Source organism: Aythya marila, assembly GCF_965140915.1.
Source record: "Aythya marila genome assembly, chromosome: 29".
NCBI classification, from domain to species: Eukaryota; Metazoa; Chordata; class Aves; order Anseriformes; family Anatidae; genus Aythya; species Aythya marila.
In genome coordinates this window covers 2,475,642-2,497,729 of record NC_139070.1, presented here as the reverse complement: position 1 = coordinate 2,497,729, position 22,088 = coordinate 2,475,642, and the positions used below count along the sequence as shown (strand labels likewise).

At 64.9% G+C, this 22,088-nt stretch overlaps 1 protein-coding gene across 8 annotated transcripts; it reads right to left on the bottom strand.

Annotated features, from left to right (window-relative positions):
- Positions 1–181: 181 nt before the first annotated feature.
- Positions 182–19,733, bottom strand: CADM3 (cell adhesion molecule 3). Of its 8 annotated transcripts, none has more exons than XM_082780898.1 (12): positions 19,646–19,733; positions 8,466–8,606; positions 8,206–8,358; positions 7,873–8,010; positions 7,464–7,634; positions 7,273–7,363; positions 6,884–7,053; positions 5,190–5,315; positions 4,360–4,485; positions 3,926–3,994; positions 3,462–3,596; positions 182–3,392 (listed from the first exon to the last, which is right to left on the bottom strand). In XM_082780898.1, the coding sequence occupies exons 1-11, from the start codon at positions 19,713–19,715 to the stop codon at positions 3,478–3,480; spliced, it is 1,374 nt and encodes a 457-aa protein (XP_082637024.1). In that variant the 5' UTR covers positions 19,716–19,733; the 3' UTR covers positions 182–3,392; positions 3,462–3,477. The 8 variants fall into 8 exon arrangements, with proteins under 8 accessions (XP_082637024.1, XP_082637025.1, XP_082637023.1 ...); XM_082780899.1 differs by having other exon boundaries at positions 182–3,365; XM_082780897.1 differs by having other exon boundaries at positions 182–3,596.
- Between the last annotated feature and the right edge of the window lie 2,355 nt (positions 19,734–22,088).

Genomic DNA, 22,088 nt, shown 5'->3' with positions numbered 1-22,088 from the left:
TCCATGGGGTGTGCAATGAGCTGAGATGTCCCCCTCACATCGTGCGCTGGGGTGAGCTGTGTGTTCCCCCCCCTTGTCCCCCTCTCACCCTGCACCCCAGGGTGGGGGGAGCACGGCCGTGGCTCACGCGGGCAGACGCAGAGACGAGCAGCCAGGTTAAGGTGTGTAATCCAGATATATTTATAGGATTATTTTCCGAGATTAGCACAGGATATTAGAAAGGTTATAAAGTAACATCGACGTTCGTTGTCTCCCTTTTATGTACATACAAGAACACAGCACAACAACACAGCCCGTCCTCTGCCCTGCCCCACGGCCACCCCACGGCGTGCTCAGAGCTCCGCACAAATATGGCTTTCGTGGTCTATTGAGAGTTCAGTGCCCGTGCCCCACGCCCTGGCCCGCTTCGGATGCCCTGGTGGCACGTGGTGGACGCGGGGCCAGGGGTCCCCTGTCCGCGTGGCCAACGGAGCCCCCGTGCTCCAGGAGGGGGACACCGGGGCTCGGGGAGGTGGCTCGTGCCCCACCGTGCCGTGATGCTGCCCGGCCTCCCCGGGTGCCAGCAGCTTGGGACAGGAGCCTGGTGTCCGCTCCCCTGTGACCACAAGTCCCTCACGTCCCCGTGCTGGTGCCACGGCGCGCCCCATCGCTCCTTCGTCCCCATCATCCCACCACCAGCCACGCTAGTGCCACGGCACATCCCACTGGTGACACAGATGTCCCACTGGTGACACCCCGTGTCCCTCTGCCATCCGTCCCGGGAGCACCTCTCCAGCTGTGACCCCGTCACCTCTCGTCCCCGTGGCCCCCTTGGCACCGTGCAGAGCGCGGCACGCACCACCCCTCGCTCCTGAGCCGTGCTGAGCTCAATGTGGGGCTGTTAAACGGTGCCCCCAGCCACCGGACCCCCCCGGTGACCTCGGGATGTGGTGTGGGTGATCACCCCAGCACCCGGCATCACCATCCATGTGCAGACCATGGCCCCAATGTGATGAGGGCTGCACCTCCCCATTGCCCCCCGTGTCTCTGGCCCAACCTCAGACCTGGTGCACGTCCCCCTGGCACGGGGGCCTCTCTCCTGTCCTGCCCCGCTCCCCACAACACCGCACCTCCTCGCGCTGCCCTAATCCTGTCTCCTCTCACCTTCCCGACCCCAAATCCCCACATCCTTTCATCCTGGGGACCCCTCCCGGACCCTCGGGGCATCTCCTTCGCAATGATCTGCGCCACGGAGACTTGGAGCGAGAGCGACTGGTACTTGAGAACACGTCCTTGCGTTTTTATTTTAGGGAATCGCGTCTGTTTGGTAGCGGGTGTTAGAGGCCTTCGGCAAAGCACCAGGTCACGCAGCGGCGCACGCTGTGTGCGCCCAGTGGAGTCGTTACCGGCGTCGGCAGTCGCAGCGTTACCTCCGGCAGCAACGTTTGCGTCCCTCGGAGGGAGCTCGGGGCTCCCAGCGGGACCCGAGGCCAACGTCCTCCTCCTCCAAGGAGATGGATGGGGAGGGACAACACGGAGAAAAACGCAGGTTTTCCTCGCCGGGGGGTGATGAAGGCTTCGTGCCTCTCTCTCGGTGCGTAATGCCCTGCTGACGATGCGGTGAAGCCGGCCGTGCCCGTGCCAGGGATGCCACCAACGTGTCCCTTGCTCCCACCTGAACCCAGCGCCGTGGCTTCCTCACCGCCCTTCTCCTTGTGCCCAGCTCACGGGGGCTGGATGGGAGCCACGTTTCCAGCCCCAGGGGCACCTTGCAGAGGAACCAGGCTCTTCCTTCAGCTCCGAGATGAGGCTGCCCACCCCACCGAGGGCTTTCGCTCCTTCCCAAAAGGCTCTACCCCCCCCGGACACCCCGAAATGGAAGCCAAAGGGCGGCTCCTGCGAACCCCTCGCATCCAGACCATGCGATGCTGGGGGCGGCAAAGCCTCATCCCAAGGGTGATTGAAGGGGCCTGGCTCCAAAGGGGGCCCGGCCCCGTGGATGTGGGGTTGGGGGGAGCACGGGGACCCCGGGGATGCGGTGGGAAGGTTGGAGAAAGCTTCTGGTTTCCGTCTGACTTGGAAGAGATGGGGTTTCCCCTGGGGTGAAACAGGCTGGAGGTTGGATAAGTGCCCACCAAATCTCTTTGGAGACCCCCAAGCTACCGAGAGACACAAAACCTGGGCGTTCTGGCTGCTTTTGGCCGCAGCCCTTGGAGCCAACGAGACCTTTTCCAGCTCAGCACCTGCCCCGGGAAGGGGCTGGGGAGGACAGGGGGGGCACAGAAAGCTCCAAGGAGCAGACCCGAGGGAGCCCATCTCCTGGCCCACCCCTCGCACTGCTTCTGGGCCACTTGTGGCGTGGTGCTGGTGGTCTCCAGCTTGTAGCATGGGCCAGGGGGACCCCAGCTCACCTCCGTGGAGCCGCGTCGGCTCTTACCAAAGCCGCTCTGGGGATCTCAACCACCTTCCTGCAAGCTCCCGGGGCCCAGCGAGGAGGTGGTTGGTGACGGCTGCGGGCTATGCCCAGCAGCCTCCTGCACTGAACATCTCAATAGATGGTTTGAATTGACGACTCCGATCTGACAATTTGCAAACTGGGGCTTTTTTTTTTGTTGTTTTTTCTTTTTTCTTTTTTTTTCTTTTTCTCTGGATTTGCCCCCCAAAACCCCTGCCCTCCCCCCTCCCGCTGGGGTGGGAACGGGGAGCCGCGGTGCTCGGCGGCTCCTGGCATCTCCGGGGGCTTCGGCGGTTCCCACCCTGGAAGCTCACCCCCCTTCGCACACCTACGGCACGAGGACAGCTCTCCTCCCAAATGGACACTGTTCGACAAGAACCACCAAGGATAAAATCAAGGCAGGGACTCGGGGGGGGTCCACAGCGCTCCCCGTCCCCGTTCTGCAGACTGGGGACATCGTGGGGTGGGTGGGGGGGACACAACGAGAAGGTCCCAGCTCCTGGTGGGAGGCACGGGGCGAGCGCTGGTGACGCAGAGGCCACCCGGCTGCCCGGAGCTCGTGCTGGAGCCTGGATCTGATTTTATCCTTGGATGTCAAAAAATAAACCCAAAATGGAGAGAAACAAAGGAAAGAGCTACATCGACCCCAGCCCCACATCCCAACCGAGGGCCCAAAGCAAAGAGCAGCCACGAAACCAAAGCAAAGGTCCAAAGGAAGAAGGAAAGTCGCTCACTCACTGGTTGGTCTGTGTTTCGCGCGAGCGCCGGTCGCAGGGATGGAGGTGCAAGCAAGCAAACGGGGCCGGGGCTTTCGCTGTTCGTAGTAATAACGTTTTGTACAAGTTCAAGAAGAAGCATCACGTCTCAGGCCGGTCGCTCTCCGCTCTCTGTCCTGCCATCCCTCTGTCCGTCCATCCGTCCGTCCATCCGTCTGCCCGTGCCGGGCGCGAGAGAAAATCTGTTGGGTTGAGTGGGGTTTGTGGTCTGGTTTCCGTTTCCATCGGGGTTTGCTGGCTCCATTTCTCACCCTCTCTCCGATGCCCCTAAATGAAATACTCCTTCTTGTCGTCGCCGCCGGCTTGGCCGCCCTCTGCGTTGATGATGGCCGTGTCGGCGTCCGGGGCGTCATCGGAGCCCTTGGCCTCGTGGGTCAGGTAGGTACCTGGGGAGGGGGGTGGAGAGGGGACAGCGTCACGGCGGGGCCGTGCCGGCTGGGAAACGGAGGCGAGAGAAGTCCTTTGGGTTTGGCCTGAAATGGAAAAATCGCTGGGCTTCCCCCGGGATAAACCCTGCTCGGGGACCGAGCCTCACCTGGGCTGCTCAGAGCAGCTCACGCCGCCGGTGGAAAAATCGCGCTTCCTTGCGTGGCTCTGCCTCCCCCACACCCCTGCACCCCCCGTCCCCGTTCCCCTGAGAGGTTTTCCTGCAAAAGGAGGCTGCAGCTCCGGGAGCCGAGGCGGCTGGGGCAGGGATGGGGGGGCTCTTACTCACACATCACCTCTGCTGGGCTTTGCTGCCGGCTGGCTGTGACCGTCTCCCCGTGCCTTACGCATACACCTGCTGGGCGGATGGAAAATCCAGGGATGGGGGGGGTGGAAATGGATCCAGGAGGAGGAGGAGGAAGGTGGAAGGCTCAAGGGGGAGGGATGGGGAGGGGGATGAGGCACGGGGCAGTGGCACGGGCACTGCAGGGCTGCGGGTGCCGAGGAGGAGAAGATGGAGGTGGGGAACGAAGCTGCCTCTGCACGGCGCTGCCCAGCTCCATCAGGGCCAGCACGGAGGTGGGGAGCAGTCCCCAAATCCTCGGGGGGGCTCTGTCGGCTGTGCTGGGTGTCTCTGGATGCGGGGCAGGGCTGCGGGATGAGCACAGCAGCCTCCCTTGGCCCTGGGCACCCCGGCGAGGTGGGAGCGCTGATCCCCCGTACCTTTGTGCCTGATCAGGTAGTGTCCCAAAACGATGAGGAGGCTGAGCAGGAGGAAGACGATGACGGCCACCACTCCGCCGATGACCGCGTGGTACGTGCTGGAGGTCGACGGCACCGGGCTGGCGTCTGCCCAGACGGCAGAGAGGGAGAAAGCAGAGAGAGAGAAAGAGAGAGAGGAGGGGGTGCTGCGGTCCCCGCCGTGCGCCACAGGCTGCGGCTCGCCCCGCGCATCACCCAGGGCTGCGGGCGGGCAGGGCCACATCCAGCTCGACCCAGGTGCTGTGGAGGTGAAGAAGGGGCAGGAGCAGAGCCAGGAGGGATGCAGAGAAGGGGAAGCAGCAGCCACGGGTGTCGGGGAGCCCTGCAGGGTGAGCACTGCCATGGGCAGCCCTCGCCCCGTGTGCGCCCCGGTCCTGCGCGACTGCTCCGCTGTCACCGTCCCCGAGGGCTGGGAGGGGATGGAGCCACGGAGCTGAGAGGTGATGCTCGGAAGGGACAGGGTGGAAAAAACAACATGGGAAGACGGAGGAAAGGGTGGGAGGCTCACACGGACGGGCTGCAGCTCACAAGTGGCCACGCCAGACAGACAAACGGACAGGGGGAAGCGGCTCTGGGTGGGTGGGGATGTAAGAGGGATGCTCCGGGGTGCTTCGCCCCGCTGGAACGGGCTGGGAGGAGATGCTACGATGGGACCAGAGCCTGGTTGGGCACCTGGGATGTGGCACGGGTGTCCCTGGCCCAGGGGTGAGCCACCGTCCTCCTGCGGAGCGTCTCCGGCCGGGTCGGGGAGCAGCGGGTCCGTAAAGAGAGAGAAATGGAGCTTACGGTACCTTGGACGGGAGCTGGAGTGAAGGATGAGGCGGTGGCCATGGAAGAAGCATGAGAGATGGGCTGGGAAGGGCCCGGCGGAGGGGCTGGAGTGGAGTGAACGTGTGGGGTGGGGAGCTGGGGAAGATCTGGGGAGGACGACAAGAACACAGGGACACCAATCAACCCCTGGGAGGGACAGCACCCACAGGGGGGGACCCCCTGCCATGGTGGGAGCCCATTTTTTCTCTGCGGGTTCCTTCCACCACCCTGTTCTTCTCCTGCCACCATCCTCTGGGTCACGGTGGGGACACCTTCCCGTGTCCTACCTGCCAGCACCCCCGGTCACCCCACGAGGGACCCCATGGGACCCTCGTGCCTGGGGTCACCCAGCACATGGGGCCACCTCCGCTCTCCCACGCGTGTCCTCGGGGACTTGGGTGGCGTGGGGCGGCTGCTCCGGTGATGCTCTGGGGGAAAAAGAGGGGGGAATTTGGAAAGGGGGGAACTGAGCCCGGAGGTGGAGCTGGGTGTGGTGGCACTGAGCGGGCTGGGGACATCGGTGGCCTTGTCGGTGGGCGCTGAGTGCTCCCTGTGCTGACCCCGTACCCAGGGGTGATGGGGCCACAAGGTGACCAAGCAGGGCCTGCCGGGGACAGACGGCACGCTGTGGGATGCTTGGGGGCTCCCCATGGGTGGGCAGAGGGTCTCAGGGGACGCTGACCCCAGGGGTGATCGCTGCCGTGTGCTCCTGTCACCCACAGCCATTTCGGAGGGGAAGGGGTTGAGGGTGCCCAGAACAAGAAAGGAGGGAAAGGGAAAAAGGGATAAAGGGAAAAAGGGATGGGAAAAGGGAAAAAGAGGGAAAAAAGAAAAGGGAAAAGGGATAAGGGAAAGGCTGGAGCATGAAGGATGCTGAAAGATGGGAAGTCCAAGGCTGGTGGAGAGCGGGGAGATGACAAGAGGAGAACGTAGAAAAGGAGGAAAAACCCCCAAAACCAGGGCCAAAAGCAGAGGACAAGACTCCCACCGAGACGAGGGGCTGGGTGCTGAGCGCGGCCAGGGGGAGCGCACGGCCCACGGGGCACGGTGACAGCGAGCAGGGCGGCAGAGCACGGCCAGGGCAGGGGGAAGCAGCGAGGGGACAGCGGTGGCGAGGGGACGGGGGCTGCCCCTTCCCCTGCGAGGACGGGCTCTGGGGACACGGGATGCGAGGCAAGCCTGCAGCTCGGGGTAAAGCCATGGGGTCGGCGTCCAAAATCTTGGGACGGGGCCACCAGGGCGCCCCGTGGCTCAGAGGGGTCGGCGCTGGCTGGAAACCCGCTCGGGGTCCCGGTGTTTTGCCATCCCAGAGGCTCCAAATGGGTCCTGGAGACCCCGGTGCTCCCAGCACCGCGCCTCCCCACCGCAGGGGACGGGGACGGAGCTCAGCCACATCCCTGCCTCAACCCCTCCCAGCCTGCTCCGTGCCCCCCCAATCTTCTTTCTGCCCCCCCAGCCCCATCCAGCAGCTCCGTGCGGTGCAGGGATGGGCACGGCAAGGGCTGGATGCGACCCCAGCAGCTGGGGACACCCCCAAACACCGTGGGCATGCGCCCACCCTATGGCACAACGGAGCTCTCCCACCGCTCCCAGCACCCGTGCACGGCTCCACGGTGCCGTGGTGCCGAGGTGGGCGACGCCGGGGGCTGCCCGTGGCCCCCCCCAGCCCCCTTACCGCTGACGTCCAGGTTGTATTTGGCCACGACGCTGCCCATGGAGCTGGTGGCCGTGCAGACGTAGGTGCCGCTGTCGCTCTTGTTGAGGAAGGGGAAGATGAGGATGCTGTCGGAGCTGAGCTGCAGCGGCGCGTCGCTGCCCTCCTTCTCCCACAGAAACTCCTGGGGGCTGCGGGGCGGGGAGGGGAGGGGGTCAGGCACCTCCGTGGCCCCCCCACAGCATCCCGGGGGAAGGGGGAGATTGGGGAATGCCCGTGGGTAGTGGGGGTTTGCTGCTGTCCTCCGTGGGGTGCGTGGCATCGCCCTGCTCTGACCTGACCCCCCCCAGCCCCCCGGGGAGGGTTTTGGGGTGCACGGCAGGGAAGGAGCAGCGAGGGGGGGTCCTTACACGGGGTTGCCCTGCCCGTCGCACTGCAGCTGGAGCTTCTCGCCTTCCCGCGGGTACAGGGGGTGCGGCTCGATCTTCGCCGTCGGTTTGTCTGCAAGAAGATCAGGGGGGGGGGTGAGCGCCCTGACCTGCGCCCCCCCCCAGCTCTGGGGGCCACCCCTCTGTGTCCCTGTCCCCCACGTGCCACGTACAGTGGACCTGCAGCTTCTGCGTGGTCGACCTCTCCGAGTTCTGCAGGGACTCGTGGTCCACCGTGCAGGTCACCTCGGCGTCGTTGTCCTCCTTGGTGACGCGGAACTCCACCCGACTGCTGACGGTGAAGGTTTTGCCGTTGGGGTCCTCCACCACCTCCGTGCCCTCGGCTGTGGGGACAGGGGACCGTTGGAGGCGACGGTCACAGCGCCCCTGCAGAGGGACGGGGCTGGCACGTGCGTTGAGCAAGGGGGTGCCCTGTCCCCATCCCATCGTCGGGAGCAGAGTGGGGTGCTGGTGTGGTCCAGCACCGGGCACATCCACAGCCCCTGGTGCCCCATCCATCCCCGTGGTGCCCCATCCATCCCCAAGGTGCCCCCAGTCCCCCTCCCAGCCCTCGGCACCCACCCTTCAGCTCCTTGTTGCCCTTCTTCCACCGCAGCTGGGCGGCGGGCTTGCTGCCGGAGGAGCGGCAGGTCAGCCGGGCTATCTTCTCCTCATCGATGGGCTGCTCATGGCCGAAGATTTGGGGTTTCTGGGGGATTCCTGGAGGAGGAGGAGGAGGAGGAGGGGAGAAAGTCAACAACAACCTCTTAGCTCCGTGCGTGCTGCTGTCCAGAGATGGATGCGAGGGGAGAGATGCGACAAGGGTGGGTTAACGGGTTGGGACGTGGGGTGGCAGGGGTGACCGGCCACACATTTGGTGTCCCAGACATGAGGCAGGGGGGCACCAGCACGTACCCAGCACGGTGACGAGAGCCTTGGCGGTCCGCACGGGCATGGTGAAGATGGAGCAGGTGTACTCCCCCTCGTCCGCCAGCACCACGTCGGTGATGCTGATGGTCAGCTCGTTCGGCGTGGACCTCTGCAGCTGGATCCTGTTGTCTCGCAGGGCTGGGGGACGAGGGACAGCGTCACCAGGTGCAGGGCCACCGGGCTCCTTCCCCGGCTCCTGTTTTAAACCCGACGTCCCCGTCTCGTCCCCGGGTCCCCGCACGCACCTCGTTTCTCCCCGAAGTAGAGGGTCTGCTGGGCAGGGTTGGACCACTGCAGGGAGGAGTCGTCGGGGTCCTCCACCTGGCACTTGAGCACCACCGTGCCACCGGCCACCACCGTCTCATCCGACGTCGTGGGCTGGCTCTCTGGGCACAGAAAAGAGGGGTCAGAGGAGCCCCCCAGCATCACCTCTTCCCCAGAGCGTGCGAGCATCACTGAGTGACCGAGGGAAGGGAGAGGGGGCCACGGCGCTGTCCCCAAAGCCCCGGGACACGTGGGGCTCCAGCACTTCCCTGGGGGTGCCAGATGCTGGTGAACGGAGCTGGGGTGCCCAGGGAGGCTGCAGGAGACCCTGGCAGGAGACCCACGCGATGGGATGCCCTGCTGCCCGTCCATCTCCAGCCCTGCCTCCAGCAAGAGCTGCTTTTTGAAGCAGGTCACCGTGTCCCTTGCCAGGGGTGCTGCTGCTCCCCGGTCCTCCCCATCCCTTCCACCTCCTCCCCGGCTGCATTTTCTTAGCGCAGACATCGCCGCGGAGCAGCCCAAGGGCAGAGAGGAGCACCGGGAGGATCAGATAACCCCCGGCTGCCCCAAGGACGGCTATTTTGGGAGAGCCGACGTGCCGGCGAGCCGAGCTGCCCCGCGGAGAAGGGGGACGCTCGCTCAGCCTGGAGGTCGCACGCAACAAGCAGCCCGACCCCGCTGCAGCTTGTGCTGGATGCAGCTTCACAAAGCATCGTTCTCCATCACAGTACTCAAATTTTGGCTGGATTCGGGCTCAGGACTCAAGCTCAGGGATCCTGCCCCAGGCACTCGCAGCACAGCCCTGGTTTCATTTCCCTGCACGATGCCTGCTGTCGGGGAGAAGCTCCAGTTAGCAGAAGCAGCCTGTTTTGGGCTGAGTTTCTCCATTTTCTGCCCGGAGTGATGAAGGGAAATATTTTCTCTTGCTGACATTGCAAATTCCCCAAGGCTATCGTAGGGAACAGGAAGGAGCAGAGGGATCAGGGCTGGGAACAAGGACTCCAGGCTTCCCAGGCCCGTGTTGAACTCCAGGAAACTTCAGGCCAGAAAGCGTGTGAAACCCCACTCGTACCAGCCTGGGGCACTCAAGAATGAAAATCTCCCAGAGATGCATCACATTTGGATTAAAAACATTCCCAGGGTTCAGGGTTCCTTCCCCAGCCCCAGGAAATTGCCGTCACCGCCGCCTGTACTTCATTCCTGCTGTTCAAACTCCGCTCCTCTCCACTTGCTCGGGTTTAACAGCCAGCTGAAGAGCCTCTGCTTCCCATCTCCATCCTCGCGGATATTTATAGGCGCTGACCGAGTCCTCCCCATCCTTGCCACGCGCTGGCCTGGGCTCCTGAGCTGTGAGCCGTGACGGATGCTCTGCCCTGGTGCACCTCCAGCCTGCTCGAGCGTGGTCCCCGTGCCCGTGCCGTGGTCCCCACGCGTGCGGGTGGCTCTCTGGAGGGTCTGCGGGGTCTGATCCTGGGGATGGTGCCCGGTGAGCGGTGTCTGTGCCCCTGGCGTGGCTCACGCTGGGTGCACAAAGACTGCTGGGGACCGGGTGGATGTCTGTCGGCTTGTTTTAATTCGGTTAACGATGCTCTTGTGCTGCTACGACTGTAATTAGGGGATTAGGCTGCTCCAAGCCACTGTTGTCCAAACTCAGAGCGCTCCCGCTCTGCCGCGGTTGAGGACAGGGCATGAAACCCGCACAGGAGAGGACAGACCCACAATCTCTTAATTAACACAATTACCATCGCCTGCCACAGTGCTGGCCTCATTAAGGTATTAACACGGGGAGAGGCTCAGCAGAGGATGGGGGCACTGGGTGCCTGCGGTGCCTCCAGCATGCGATGGCCCCGGGGTCCTGGAGCCCCCCTGGCATTTCAGCAGGATCCCCCTGCCCAGCTCCACCATCCATCAGTGGAGAGACCCCCCCGGGTCCTGCAACCTGACCTTGGGACCCCCGTCCTGAGCACAGAAACCACCTCGGAGATTTCCTCCCCCTGCTTTGGCCCCATGCCCCGGTGGCATCAGGGACCTGTGCCGCAGAGCCCCGATGTCCCCGACCCCACGGAGAGGCCCCGGTGCCGCAGAGCCGCGCTGCCACGACCCAGATCCCCGCTCACCTCCGTGCCTGACAGCTTGGCGAGCAGATGGGCACGGCTGGGCTGCCTTGATTTAATTAAAACCCGCCGTGGCTGGAACCTGCTGGCCCTTGGCAGCACCGGGACACCACCACCACGGGACCAGGGGGCTTTGTCCCATCCTGCGATGGCACAGGGAGGGGACAAGGCAAGGTCCCCGACCCTCCTTACTCTGCTGTCCCTAGACATGAGCAGGGAGGGCTGGGGACCCTAGGAGGACACAAGGACCGAGGATGCCACCCCAGGGAGGGGACACCGAGCACCGGGAGGACACCCAGTGCACCGTGACTGCTCCAGCACCGTGCGGAGCATCCCCTGCACTGACAGCAGAGAGCATTGGGGTTTGGTCCCTGTTGGCACCCGGGTCCAAACAGCCCCCACGAGCATGGGGACAGGTGCTGGATGCTCCGGGAAGCATCCGTGCCCGCCTTGCCAGCACGGAGCTGCTGCCACCTGACAGCCCAGGCTGGTGCCAGCCCCTCGCCCTGGCACGGAGCATCCCTCGGCTGCGCCACCGTGGGCACCCCGAGCCCGCTGTGCTGTTTGGGGCTCCAAAATTGCTCTGTGGGGCGGTGTTGCAGCCAGTCCGGGCCCCCCCCCGTGTCCCGCCTGGCCCTGGCACAAAGCAGAGCTCCTGGTGCTCGGGGCTCCTCTCCAGCATCTCCAGGAGGGGGAAGCAGATCCTCAGCTCCACAGCTCTGCGTTTCCACCTCCGCTCCCTCACTGCCCATCCCGGGGCCCCTGCCCAACCTCCTGGCATCCCGCAAAGGCACGAGGTGTGAGAACAAGCAGCGAGGGCTGCAAGGAGCTGGAGCACCATCGGGGCTGCCCTGCTGGGACCCTCCTGAAGGAGGTGGCCAGGCCCATGGGAAGCGGGATGAAAACGATGCTCGGGCACCCCACAAAGCACCACGGGCACCTGGTTTTGGCTGTGAGCTGCTGCCTGCGCTCGTTCCAGATCCTGGCTGGCACAGGGAAATTAGAGAGGCGCCACACTCCAGAAAAATCAATACTTCATTAATTAAACCTGTGAACATTTGCAGGGGGCTGCAATTGGATTTATGAGGGGAAAAACAATATTCACGTCTCTCCTGGCTCCCCAAGCCAGAAGCAGGGTCTGTCCAGGTGCTCCCCAAAACCCCGGTGTCCTCATCCAGGTGCTCGCTCCTGGGGCAGGTCGCCTCCTCTCCGAGGGGTGTTTTTTGGTCCCACAGCTCGTGGAAGGGGAAGCTCCATCCCAAAGCACATGGCTGGCACCACCAGAGCCGCTCGAGAGCTTTGAGCCCGGTGGGTTTTCGGCACGGCTCCGACATCTGCTGCGCGGGCTGATCCGGGCGGCGCGCGAATCCACAGTCTGGGCTGCCCAGAGCCCGGCTTCCAGGCTCCTCCGTGCAAGCAGCTGCCTCGCTCCAGATTTTGTTATAGGAGGGGGAAACCTGCTCCGGTTTCCATGCATCTGCTCGGCACCGCGCTCCTCTTCCTTGCACGCCTGCGGAGGACACGAGGTTTTTGTGCACGATGGATGCATCCCGGTCCCTCTGCGGTGCTCTCCTGCTGGCAGTGATGATCCTGCAGCACTGGGTCCCCTCCTGCCCGGTGCCATTGGGACCCCTCTGACAGCCAGGTGCTTTGGGAAGGTTCCCAGGTTCTGCCTCACGGCTACGGGGACAAACCCATCCCGCAGCACGGTTTGTGTCCTCCGGTGCCAAAACGTCCCTCTGCCAGCTCCCAGCCCCATGCCTCCACCTGAGCCTTCCCCCAGAGCAAGGGGTTTAATCTCCAGGTGATGTTTCAACAGGAACACTCACTGGGAGAAGAAGAAAACATGGCCCTGAGGAGCCTGCTCCCAACCCCGAGCAGGACCTAAACCAACCCGTGTTCCAACACCACATTTTGCCTGATTTCTCCAACCTTGGGCACACACAGGTACAATTTTCAGGAAGGGGCCCAGCTCCGTGTCATGGCCTGCTCTGAACCCTGGGACTTTGCTGGGCTTCTCCCCGTGCCTTCACCCATGGCACCCCGTGGATCATCCCCAGCATCCTGCAGCTCCGAGGGCACCAAGGTCCTGTGGGGTCCTGGCTCCTGCTGCGGGGCACCGGGGGTCACCTCCCTGCCAGGGGGGGGGGGGAGCTGTCAGCCCTGCCTGCCACCTCACCAGGGTTGAGCAGCTGAAACGAGGCCAGCAATTAGCACCGAATCCAGGAGCAGCAGCTGAAGGAGCTGAAGGGAAGGGGCCCGAAGCTCTCAGCTGATGGGGTGGATGCGCCTCACCTCCAAGCCCCTGCGCTGCGCCTCGAGGGAGCATCCCCTGCTCCGGGGGGGGCTTCTCCCCACCCCACACCCATCGCTCTCCCGCTCACCCCAAGGCTGGGTGAAGCCTCTGCAGAGCACTGGGACGGATCCAGCTGCTGTGGGGGCCGGGGAAGCCCTCCGACAGCGGCGGCAGCTCCTGCCTGCAGCGCTGGCAGCCGCACAAAGGCGGGTGCCGCTGGCGCCTCTGCTCAGCCTCGCTCGTGCCGTGCCGGCAGCTCAGCGAGAGGCAGTGATGGGGAGATCCCAACGCAGGGTACTGTGGCTGCTCCTCCTGCCCAGGCCACCTGCAGGCCCGTGGCCACCCCACAAAGCCAGGGCTGGTTCCCTGGGTCGTGGACCAAAACCTCCCCAGGGCCCCAAAAGGTGCCCCCGGTGTGGATGTGGTCATGCAGCTGCCTCAAGCCGCAGCAGCCAGAGTTCCTTTGGAGTCCCCAAAAGGAGAAAGAGCCACAGGGGAACCGGGGAGGTTGGGAATTCTGGAAGCCAGCCCTCCTCCTCCTCCCATCAGCAGGCAGGGACCACCTGGCCCCATCCCCTCATGTCCTGGGGGGATCAGGGGATGGGTGGGGAGGGACCTCCAGGCCCCCCTGCACCACGCCAGGCTGCCCAGAGCCTCGTCCCATTCTGTGGCCTCTGACATTTCCAGGGCTGGGGAATCCTCCTCCTGCCCCAAAGGACCCCAATTTGTCCATCTCCCTTCATCTCCCAGCCCTGGACCTCCCAAAATTTCATCTCACCTCCGGCACGGGACCGTGTCCGAGGGTTCTCAGCCCCTCGGACGGGGAGCAGCTGCTCACCACTTTCCTGAGCGTGTTTTTTAGCTCCTACCCTAAGGCCAATCTCCACCATGAGTGTTGCCAAGGAAACGAGCTCTTTGCTTTGACAGTTCTGTTTTAAGGATCTCCTGCCTGCCCAGCGAGGTGTCTTCGAAATGGTTGCTTCAGATGCCCCGGCGGATTGCTTGTTGCTTTGCAGGCATCCAAACACGCGCCCGGCTCTGCCCAGGCTGGCAGGAGAAATTGCTGCTGCCGGCTGTCCGAGGATTAAACACACAAGTTGTGCACGAGGGCATTTTTTACCTGGGAATAAAGAATAATTCCCTCTGTTCTGGGAAACCCTGGCGGCTCCGCTCCCTGCCCAGGGGCCGGCGTGCCTGCTGGTGGGTGCCGCACATCGATGCCATGTCCTGACTTCACAGGAAGAGGAGGGAAAAGTCATTTCGGAAGAAAAAAATAGGGTTGAATCCCACTGTCCTTCACTTGGCTGCAACAGATGCCGCGATGGATGCTCCGCTCTGGCTGGCTGCAGTGGGGACCCCCCAGATCCCAAGGGAGGCCCCAGGGTAACAGAGCTCCGAGCTTCAGCCGCGTGCCACCAGCTCCCCTCTGCCATTGCCCAGACTCTGCCTTTTGGAGGTGAAGTCCCCAGCATCATGGGGAGAGGAAAAAAAAAAGCCCAAAGTGGTGAAATGTGGAGAGGCAGAGTGGAGCCCACTGAAGGAGCCCCGAGATGCTGACCTGCAAGGGCAGAGGCAAGCCAACAGCACGGCACAGATGCCACGGAGCACATCCTGCCTCTGGAAAACAGCTCCCCGGGGCGCACGGGGCAGCAGCATCCCGTCAATTCCTCTCTTCTGGCCCGATCAGTGCTCTGCTTGCTGCTGGAGATCAGCGAAGGCTTCCCAGGGCGTGCGGCGGCCACAAGTCAGGGGCTCCATCAATAGCAGCAGGGCAGGACGGGCACCTCGGGAGCCTTGAGCGACAGCAGCTGGCTGGAAAAACTGATGCCGCGCACCGGGCTCGCCTGTAAACAGGCTGGGGTGGAAATACAGAGGCTGAGCTGGAAATAAAGAGGCTGAGGTGGAAATAAAGAGGCTGAGGAGCTGCATTTGGGGATGGAGTCACGCACCCATGCGCCACGAGGGGATTCGGGTGCCCAGGTCGCTGCCCCGGCTCGGTGCAGGATGCCCGGGGGGCTCGGCAGCCACAGCAGCTGCTGCCGGCCCCGCGGCCTCGCCGCATTACAGCGGAGGCCAAGCGTGGCGCTGCGCAGGTGACCGGAATGGTTAAACATCTTCCTGCCCAGCCCTCGGCGCCCGTCTCCGCTTCTTCTCCGCCTTCCTCCGCTGTTATTTATGCTCGCGGCGCCGAGCCTCGCCTGGGGAAGGGCTCTTGGCACTGAGGATGCTCGAATCCAACCCGAACCGGCCTTTCTGCGCCTGGCTCTCCTCTGCCCTTCCACACCAGAGCACGGCGAGAGGCTGGGACAGCACCGGGAGCTCATCCCCAAGCAGGATGGAGCCCCGGTTTTGCGCCCGACTGGGAGCAGAGGGGAGAGAACTGGACCAGATGGTTCAAGCTGAGCTGCCCCAGTAATCCGGGCAGCATCGGGTACATCTGCCTGCGTGGGTGTCACCGCGCTGGCATCGCCTCCAAAGGCCCACCGAGGCACCGAGGGCACGACTCAATCTGTGCCCTGCTGGGGGTGGGCACGGGGGAACCACAGCACTTCCCCAGGGGTGTCTGCATGAGCAGATCGGGCTCTACAGCAGCAAACACCAGGAGAAAAAGCCCGGTGGCACGCAAACGGAGCCCACCAAGCGCCAAGACCACCGCCACGCCACCTTGGGCACGCGCTCGGGTCCTGCAGCCCCCTCCTCGCTCAGGCTGCTGCTCCCCTGGCGAGTCCCCGAATGGCACCTTGGCTCGGGGTAAAACTAGGTTAAAACCGACCCAGTGAAAACAAACAAAAATGTTCGCTTTCCTGCAGATTCCTCCATCTGGCGGCGTGCCGGGCCGTGCCAGCTCTGGGGTGAGCACCCAGATGTAGCCGCCCCCGGTCCCTCCGGCAGCTCCGGGGAGGCACAGAAGCAGAGCAGGGGGAGGCCACACATGGGGGGGGTCCTCGACAAGCCCTCCATCCCCTTCCAAAGGGCTGCCTGGGTTTGGGATGGAGGCACGTCTTGCTTGGGCAGCAGCACCCTGGGGCTCTCAGGATGCTTCTCCAACCCTACACAAACGCCCCCCAGCTCCGTGCTGCTCTGTGCCAAACCCGAGGAATCATTGGGATCGCTTCCCACCCGCGCCAGCACGTCCCCTCGCTGTCTGGGTATGTCCAGGGCAGCTCTGCGGGACTTATCCCAGGCATTGTCTTCAAATCCAACCCGGGCTGAGCCAGCCGTGCCAGGGTGCTGAGCAGCGGCTTTTCCGCCCCAGCTGCCCTCCGCTCGGATGCTCCGTTTCGGCCGCTTTCACTGATCCCTGGCCACGGTGCCAAAGCTGCTCGCCTTCCCCCAGCAGGCAGCTGATGGGAGCCCCCCAAAAAGGGGCTGTAGGGGTACGGAGGGGTCACACTCGACCCCCTCATGCTGTGCCCACCGAGGCCTCGTGCTGGGAGCAGACCAGGAGCCCTGGTGGCACTGCACATGGGGTGGGTACGGGCACGGCCCCACGCAGCAAAAAAAGGGGATTACGTTATCCTCCAACAGCTCCTGGGGGATGCAGAGCTCTTGGCAGCTGCCTTGGGGACAGGAGCCAGCCCCCAGCCATCCCCTCGCCCCCCTGTGCCACCGGGGGTCCCACGCAGGGCCCCACTGCTGGAGGTGTCATTTGGGGTCCCACCTCCATGCCCAGCGTCCCCCTGACACCTCCAGGATCTCTCCTGTAAGCTGGGGAAGGGCGAGCAGTGTCTGTGTCCCCAAAAACTCCCCCGAGGTGACCCATGGCCACCCCCCAGCCACAAAATGCTGCTCCCAGATGGGCAGGAGGTGGCATCTTACACGCAGAGAGCTCCTCCAGCGAGCCCTGGCCAAGCAGACCTCTCCAGAAGGATGGTGCCACCCTTCCCCATGGGGACAGCACCCCAAAGCCCCCCAAACCCTAAATACCGAGGGGTTTCTAGTGGTAGGGAACGGGCTCAGGACAAGTGGAGCGGCTCTGGTAGGGGACGAGGGACGTGAGCCCTGCCCCGTGCTGCGCCCCACGGGCCGGCTGTCCTCGTGCCACCCACGGTTGGGTGCCAAGAGCGAGGGGGCGCCGAGAAAAACAGCCCCGGGGAGCCCGGTTTTGGCACGCTGAGGCTCCCCCCCCGGGGGAGCAGAGCAGGGCGCCGCTCAAACAAAAGGCTCCCACAGCTCTGGAGAGCGGAATAACATGGGGGGGGGACACACGAGGGGGGGGCAATCCTCACGGCGCAGCCGACCACGCAAGGCAGCCCAAACACTGAGCAATGTGCCGACGGCAGCACGGCTCCGGCCAAGCCCACGACCGCCGCCAAGCAGTGCCAGCTCCGCCACGGCCCCAAAAATCCCCCCTCCTGCCCCCCAAAAACGCACGGGGAGGTGCGAGGCTGCGGCGGCTCCTCCAGCGCCTTCCAGTTTGGCTCACTGGGGCGCACTGGGGTCCCCTGGGGCTTTCCACGGCGGCTGCTGGGGAGCCCGGGGACAAATCCTGCAGCATCACCGCGCCCTCAGATGAGCAGCTCAGGACCACAACCGCCAGCACTGCCCCCCCAGCGGGGCTTTTGCTTGGCCCCACAGCCACCCCCAGCCCCAAATCCCCCAAATCCTCACAGTTTGGGTTCCTACAGGAGCCTGGGGGCCACAACCTGCAGGAAAACAGAGCCACGAACCCCCCCCCGGAGTGATGCTGCGTGTGACAGCCACCTCCCCCAAGCCATAATGGGGGGGTCTGCTGCTTGCAGGGTGCAGGAACCCCCCCGGAGACCCCCTCCCCTAAAAACCACCTCCCCAAACATAGCACCGAGCATCTCCAGACACAACCAGTGGGCTGCTGGGGCATTCAGCTCTGCTGAGCGACGGGAAAAAAAAAAATAATCCCCCAAAAAAAAAAACCCAAAGCGCAGCCATTTACGAGCCGCCCCCCCCTTTTATTTCTCCCCCCCCCAACACACAAATGATATTTGCTTTGCGGCACTTCATTAAAGGGCGCCCGGCCACGCAGCGCGGCGCGGGTAAACACCCTTTGTCTGGAGGGCTCGGGGGAGCCGCGTGCCCCCGCAGAGCAAACACGCCGGGGATTTATGGGATGCTCGGGGATTTATGGGATGCTCGGATGCCATCAGACGCCCGCGCCAGGGCTGTGCCCAGCTGTGTCCCCCCCCCCTTGCATCACCCAGACCCCCCCCCCCCAATAGGGCGAGGCAGGGTGGTGCTGAGTCTCCGAACGGGCGCTCCTTTCCCCAAAATGGGGGATTTAGGTTTTTTTTTTTTCTTTTCTTTTTTTTTTTTTTCTGGGGGTCTTCAAATCTAAGGGGGCTGCCCCACCCTGTAAGGGTGTCACCGTCACCCCCCCCCCGCGGAGGATGTCACCGTGCCCATCTCATGGGGGTGTCACCATCACCTGCCCCCCCCCATAATAAATCCCTGGACGATGTCACCAACACTCCCCCCAAATCTCAGAGATTGTCACCATCCCCCTGTCCCCCCCCCCCCCCCCCCCCCAAGGACTGTCACCATCCCCCCCCCCCCCCGAGGATGTCACCAGCACCCTGCCCACCCCACAGGGCGGTCACCAGCGCCCTCCCCCCTCCAAAACCCCGCCGATGTCACCGCCGCCCTGCCCATCCCTGGGGGGACGCCACCATCGCGCCCCCCCCAATCCCAAAAAAACGTCACCACCCCCCCCCCCGCAGGGCTGTCACCCCACAGGGGTGCCACCACCGTGTCCCCCCCACCCCATGGGGGTCTGTCCCCAAACCCCATAGGGGTCTGTCCTCCATCCCCACGGGGGTGCCACCACCGTGCCCCCCCCACCCCATAGGGGTCCGTCCCCCATTGGGGGGGGGTCTGCCCCATATCCTCATGGGGCTGTCATCACCATCCACCCCCCCCAATCCACGGGGGGGGGGGCACCACCAGCCACATCCCCACCCCATGGGGGTGCCCCCACCGTGCCCCCCCACCCCATAGATGCCTGACCCCAAAACGTGGGGGCTGCCCCCCCCATGTGGGTCTACCTCCCCCCCATGGGGGGTCTGCCCCCCCCCCAATGCCAATCTACCCCCCCTCCCCCGCTGCTCAGCCCCCCGCCATCCCCCCACGGCTCAGTGGGGAGGGGTTGGGGTGGGGGGGGGGATGACAAATTTCGGTCGTGCCCCCCCCGGGGGTGTCGTGTCCCCCCCCCCCAAAAAAGCCGGGCTCCGCCGCCCGCCGGGGCCTGTCTGGAACCTTCCGCCGCCCCAGCCCCGCCCCGGGCGGCGACGGCGGAGACCGGGGGGGGGGGGGGCACACACCGGAGGGGGGGGGGGCGGTGGGGCTCAAGGTCACGGAGCCGCCGGTGCCCCCCCCTCCCTCCTCCTCCTCCTCCTCACCCCCCCCTCCCGGGGCCGCGGCTCCCGGTTCCGTTCGCCGGGGCGGACCCCGAGGGCAGGGACCGGGGCGGGGCGGGGCGGGCGGGGCGGGGGCGGGCCCGGGGTGGGGCGGCACCTGCCGGGCCCCGCTGTGCCTGACCCACATAACGGCGGCGAGCCCGGTCCCCCCCCCCCCCCGTTAAACCCCCGTTAAACCCGGCACCCCCCCCCGTTATCCCCATCACCCCCGTTATCCCCTTTAGGATGCGGAGCGGAAGGACGGGACCCCCTGTCACCCCCTTAATCCGTTACCCCCCCATCCGTTAACCCCCCATCCTCTGTGTGCCCCCCCCACTCTTTCCGTTAACCCCCCCCCTCCCCCGGTACCGGCGGCCGCTCACCGTCCCGGGAGAGGTTCCCGTTGGCGGCACCGAGGAGGAGCAGGAGGAGGCTGAGCACGGAGGGCGGCATGGTGCTGAGCACCGTGGGGGGGGGATCGGGGGGGGCTTTACCAAGCCTAACCGGGGGGGGGTGAAGGGGTTGGGGGGGGGGAAAGGGAGCGGCGGCGACGGTGGCTCCGTTCCCGTCGCCGCTCTCCCGGTCTGGAGCCGGCGGTGCGGCAGCGGCGGGGATTAAATAGAGCGCGAGGGAGAGACCATTCGCAACGCGCCGGCGGGGGGGGGTAAAAGGGGGGGGGGGGCAGCGGCGGTGCCGCCCCCGTCTGTGCCCGGGTAAACAGTGCCCGCGCCGCCTGCCCCCCCCCCAAAAAAAAAAAAAAGCTAACAGCCCCCCCCCCACCCCGCGCTTCAGGGTGTTGTGGTGTGGTCCGCGCCGGGGGGGGGGCACATACACACCGTGGGAGAGGGGGGGGGTTGGGGGGGGGCTTGCACTGATGGGGGGGGGGTTGGTTTTTTTTTTTTTTTTTGGGGTTGGGGGGCGCTGGCATCGGTCGCTGGTGTGGATGGGGGGGGGTTATGGTGTGGGGGAGGCTTTGATCTGAGGGGGTCCGGGGGCTGGGGGGGGGGTGATGGGGGGTTGAGGGGGTCCTGGGTTGAGGGGGTCTATGGGTGGGGGGGTCCTGGGCTGCTGGGGCTGGGGCGGGGGGGGTCCTGGGGCTGGGGGGTCTCGGGCTGAGGGGTCCTGAAGCTGGGGGGGTCCTGGGCTGCAGGGGCTGGGGCTGGAGTGGTCCTGGGGCTGGGGGTCCTGGGGCTGGGGGGTCCCAGGCTGAGGGGTCCAGGGGCTGGGAGGGTCCTGGGCTGCAGGGGCTGGGGTAGGGGGTTCCTGGGGCTGGGGGGGTTCAGGGCTGAGGCATCCGGGGCTGGGGGGGTCCCAGTCCCAGTTTGAGGGGGTCATGGGTCAATAGGGGGGATGTGGGTTCCTGCCTGGGGTGGGGGGATCTGATCTGAGGGGTCCCAGTCCCAGTCCTGGTCTGAGGGGGTCCTGGTCCCAGTCTGGGGGGGTCCCTGTTAGAGGGGATCCCGGCCCTCCCGGTGCAGTGGGGTCCCCCCAGAGCTCATGGGGCCGGTCACAGCCCACGGCTGCCCCCATGGGATCCACAGCACCCAGGGCTGAGGGGTCCCCAGGGCGATGGCTCTGGGGGGGTGGCTGTGGGGCTGGTGACCCCCAAGGGGGACGTGCAGCCGTCACTGAGCTTTCCTCTGGGAATCTTGTTAAACACGTCAGCTTTGGGGTGGAGAAAGCTCTTCTGCATCCTCTTGGGGCATTTGGGGGGGACGCGGTAGAGCCCCGAGGCCGAGCAAGGGGCCGGGAGGACGGCAGCCGGGGGTGAGCCGTGCCCCATGCCCACCTCAGGACCCCAGGGCTGGGGATTTCTGCTCTGCCTCTGTGGTACCCCACTGCCGGCCCAGTGTCGGACTCGTGGCTCATTCACATTTGGGGTGAAATCCGCGTTTGTGCCACTCCGTGGCTGCCAGGCCCTAAAAGCCAGCGCTTCGCCCTTGCCATCCCGTGGCATCTCCCAGGCAACTCCTTTTATCCACCGTTACCCATCCGTGGCATCACCCCTTAGGGGATAACACCCAGTGCCAGCCCGTTTCCAGCTCCGATTCCCTCCGGCAGTCCTGGAGGAGAAATTAACCCCTTTTTTCACAGCCAGTCCAAAGGGAACTGAGTAAAACCCATGCCACCCGTCAGCATAAACCCGTCGTCACGTGCCTGCGTGCCGAGCTTCTCCACACCCCGATGCTCTCCTGCACAAACGCTGTGCAGGAGGGATGGCTCTGTTAGTCATAATCTCCGTGGGAAGGGGCTGTGGGAGGAACAGCTTTCTGGTGGTCAGAGCATCAATTTTCACCCCGCGCCTGGATGCGGTCCTGGAGGCGATGCTGCCCGCGGTGCGGCGGTGTCCAGCTGGGATTTCGGTGCTCAGGGTGCAGGGCTGTGGCCCCCCGGGGCAGATTTTGGGGCAGCGTGGGCGAGCGAGGCTGTGGGAGCCTCTCTTCAGGTCGTTAGCTGGAGCGGGGCTGCCTTTGGAAAGCAGTTTTGGCGAGCTGGGGAGCTGTGAGAGCAGCTCGTGCGAGGTCCTCCCCCAGGAGCAGAGCGAACGCAAGCACTGCTCCTCTCGGAGGCACGAGGGTGGCGAGAGGGAGGCTCCGTGGGGAGGCCGAGATGGGGCAGGGAAGCTGGGGAGGGTCTCAGGGGACCACCCTGGGACGGGTGTGGGTGGCTCCTGGCCCCAGGGGCTGCGGTCGGGGAGGCAGTTCCCTCTGGGGAGGAGGGTCTCTGGTTCTGCTGGGTCCCCGCGATGAGCTGAGCCTCAGATGCTTGTCCTGCAGGACGTGGGAGGAATGTCGTGTCCCAAAATGTCGCGTCCCACCTCCCTCA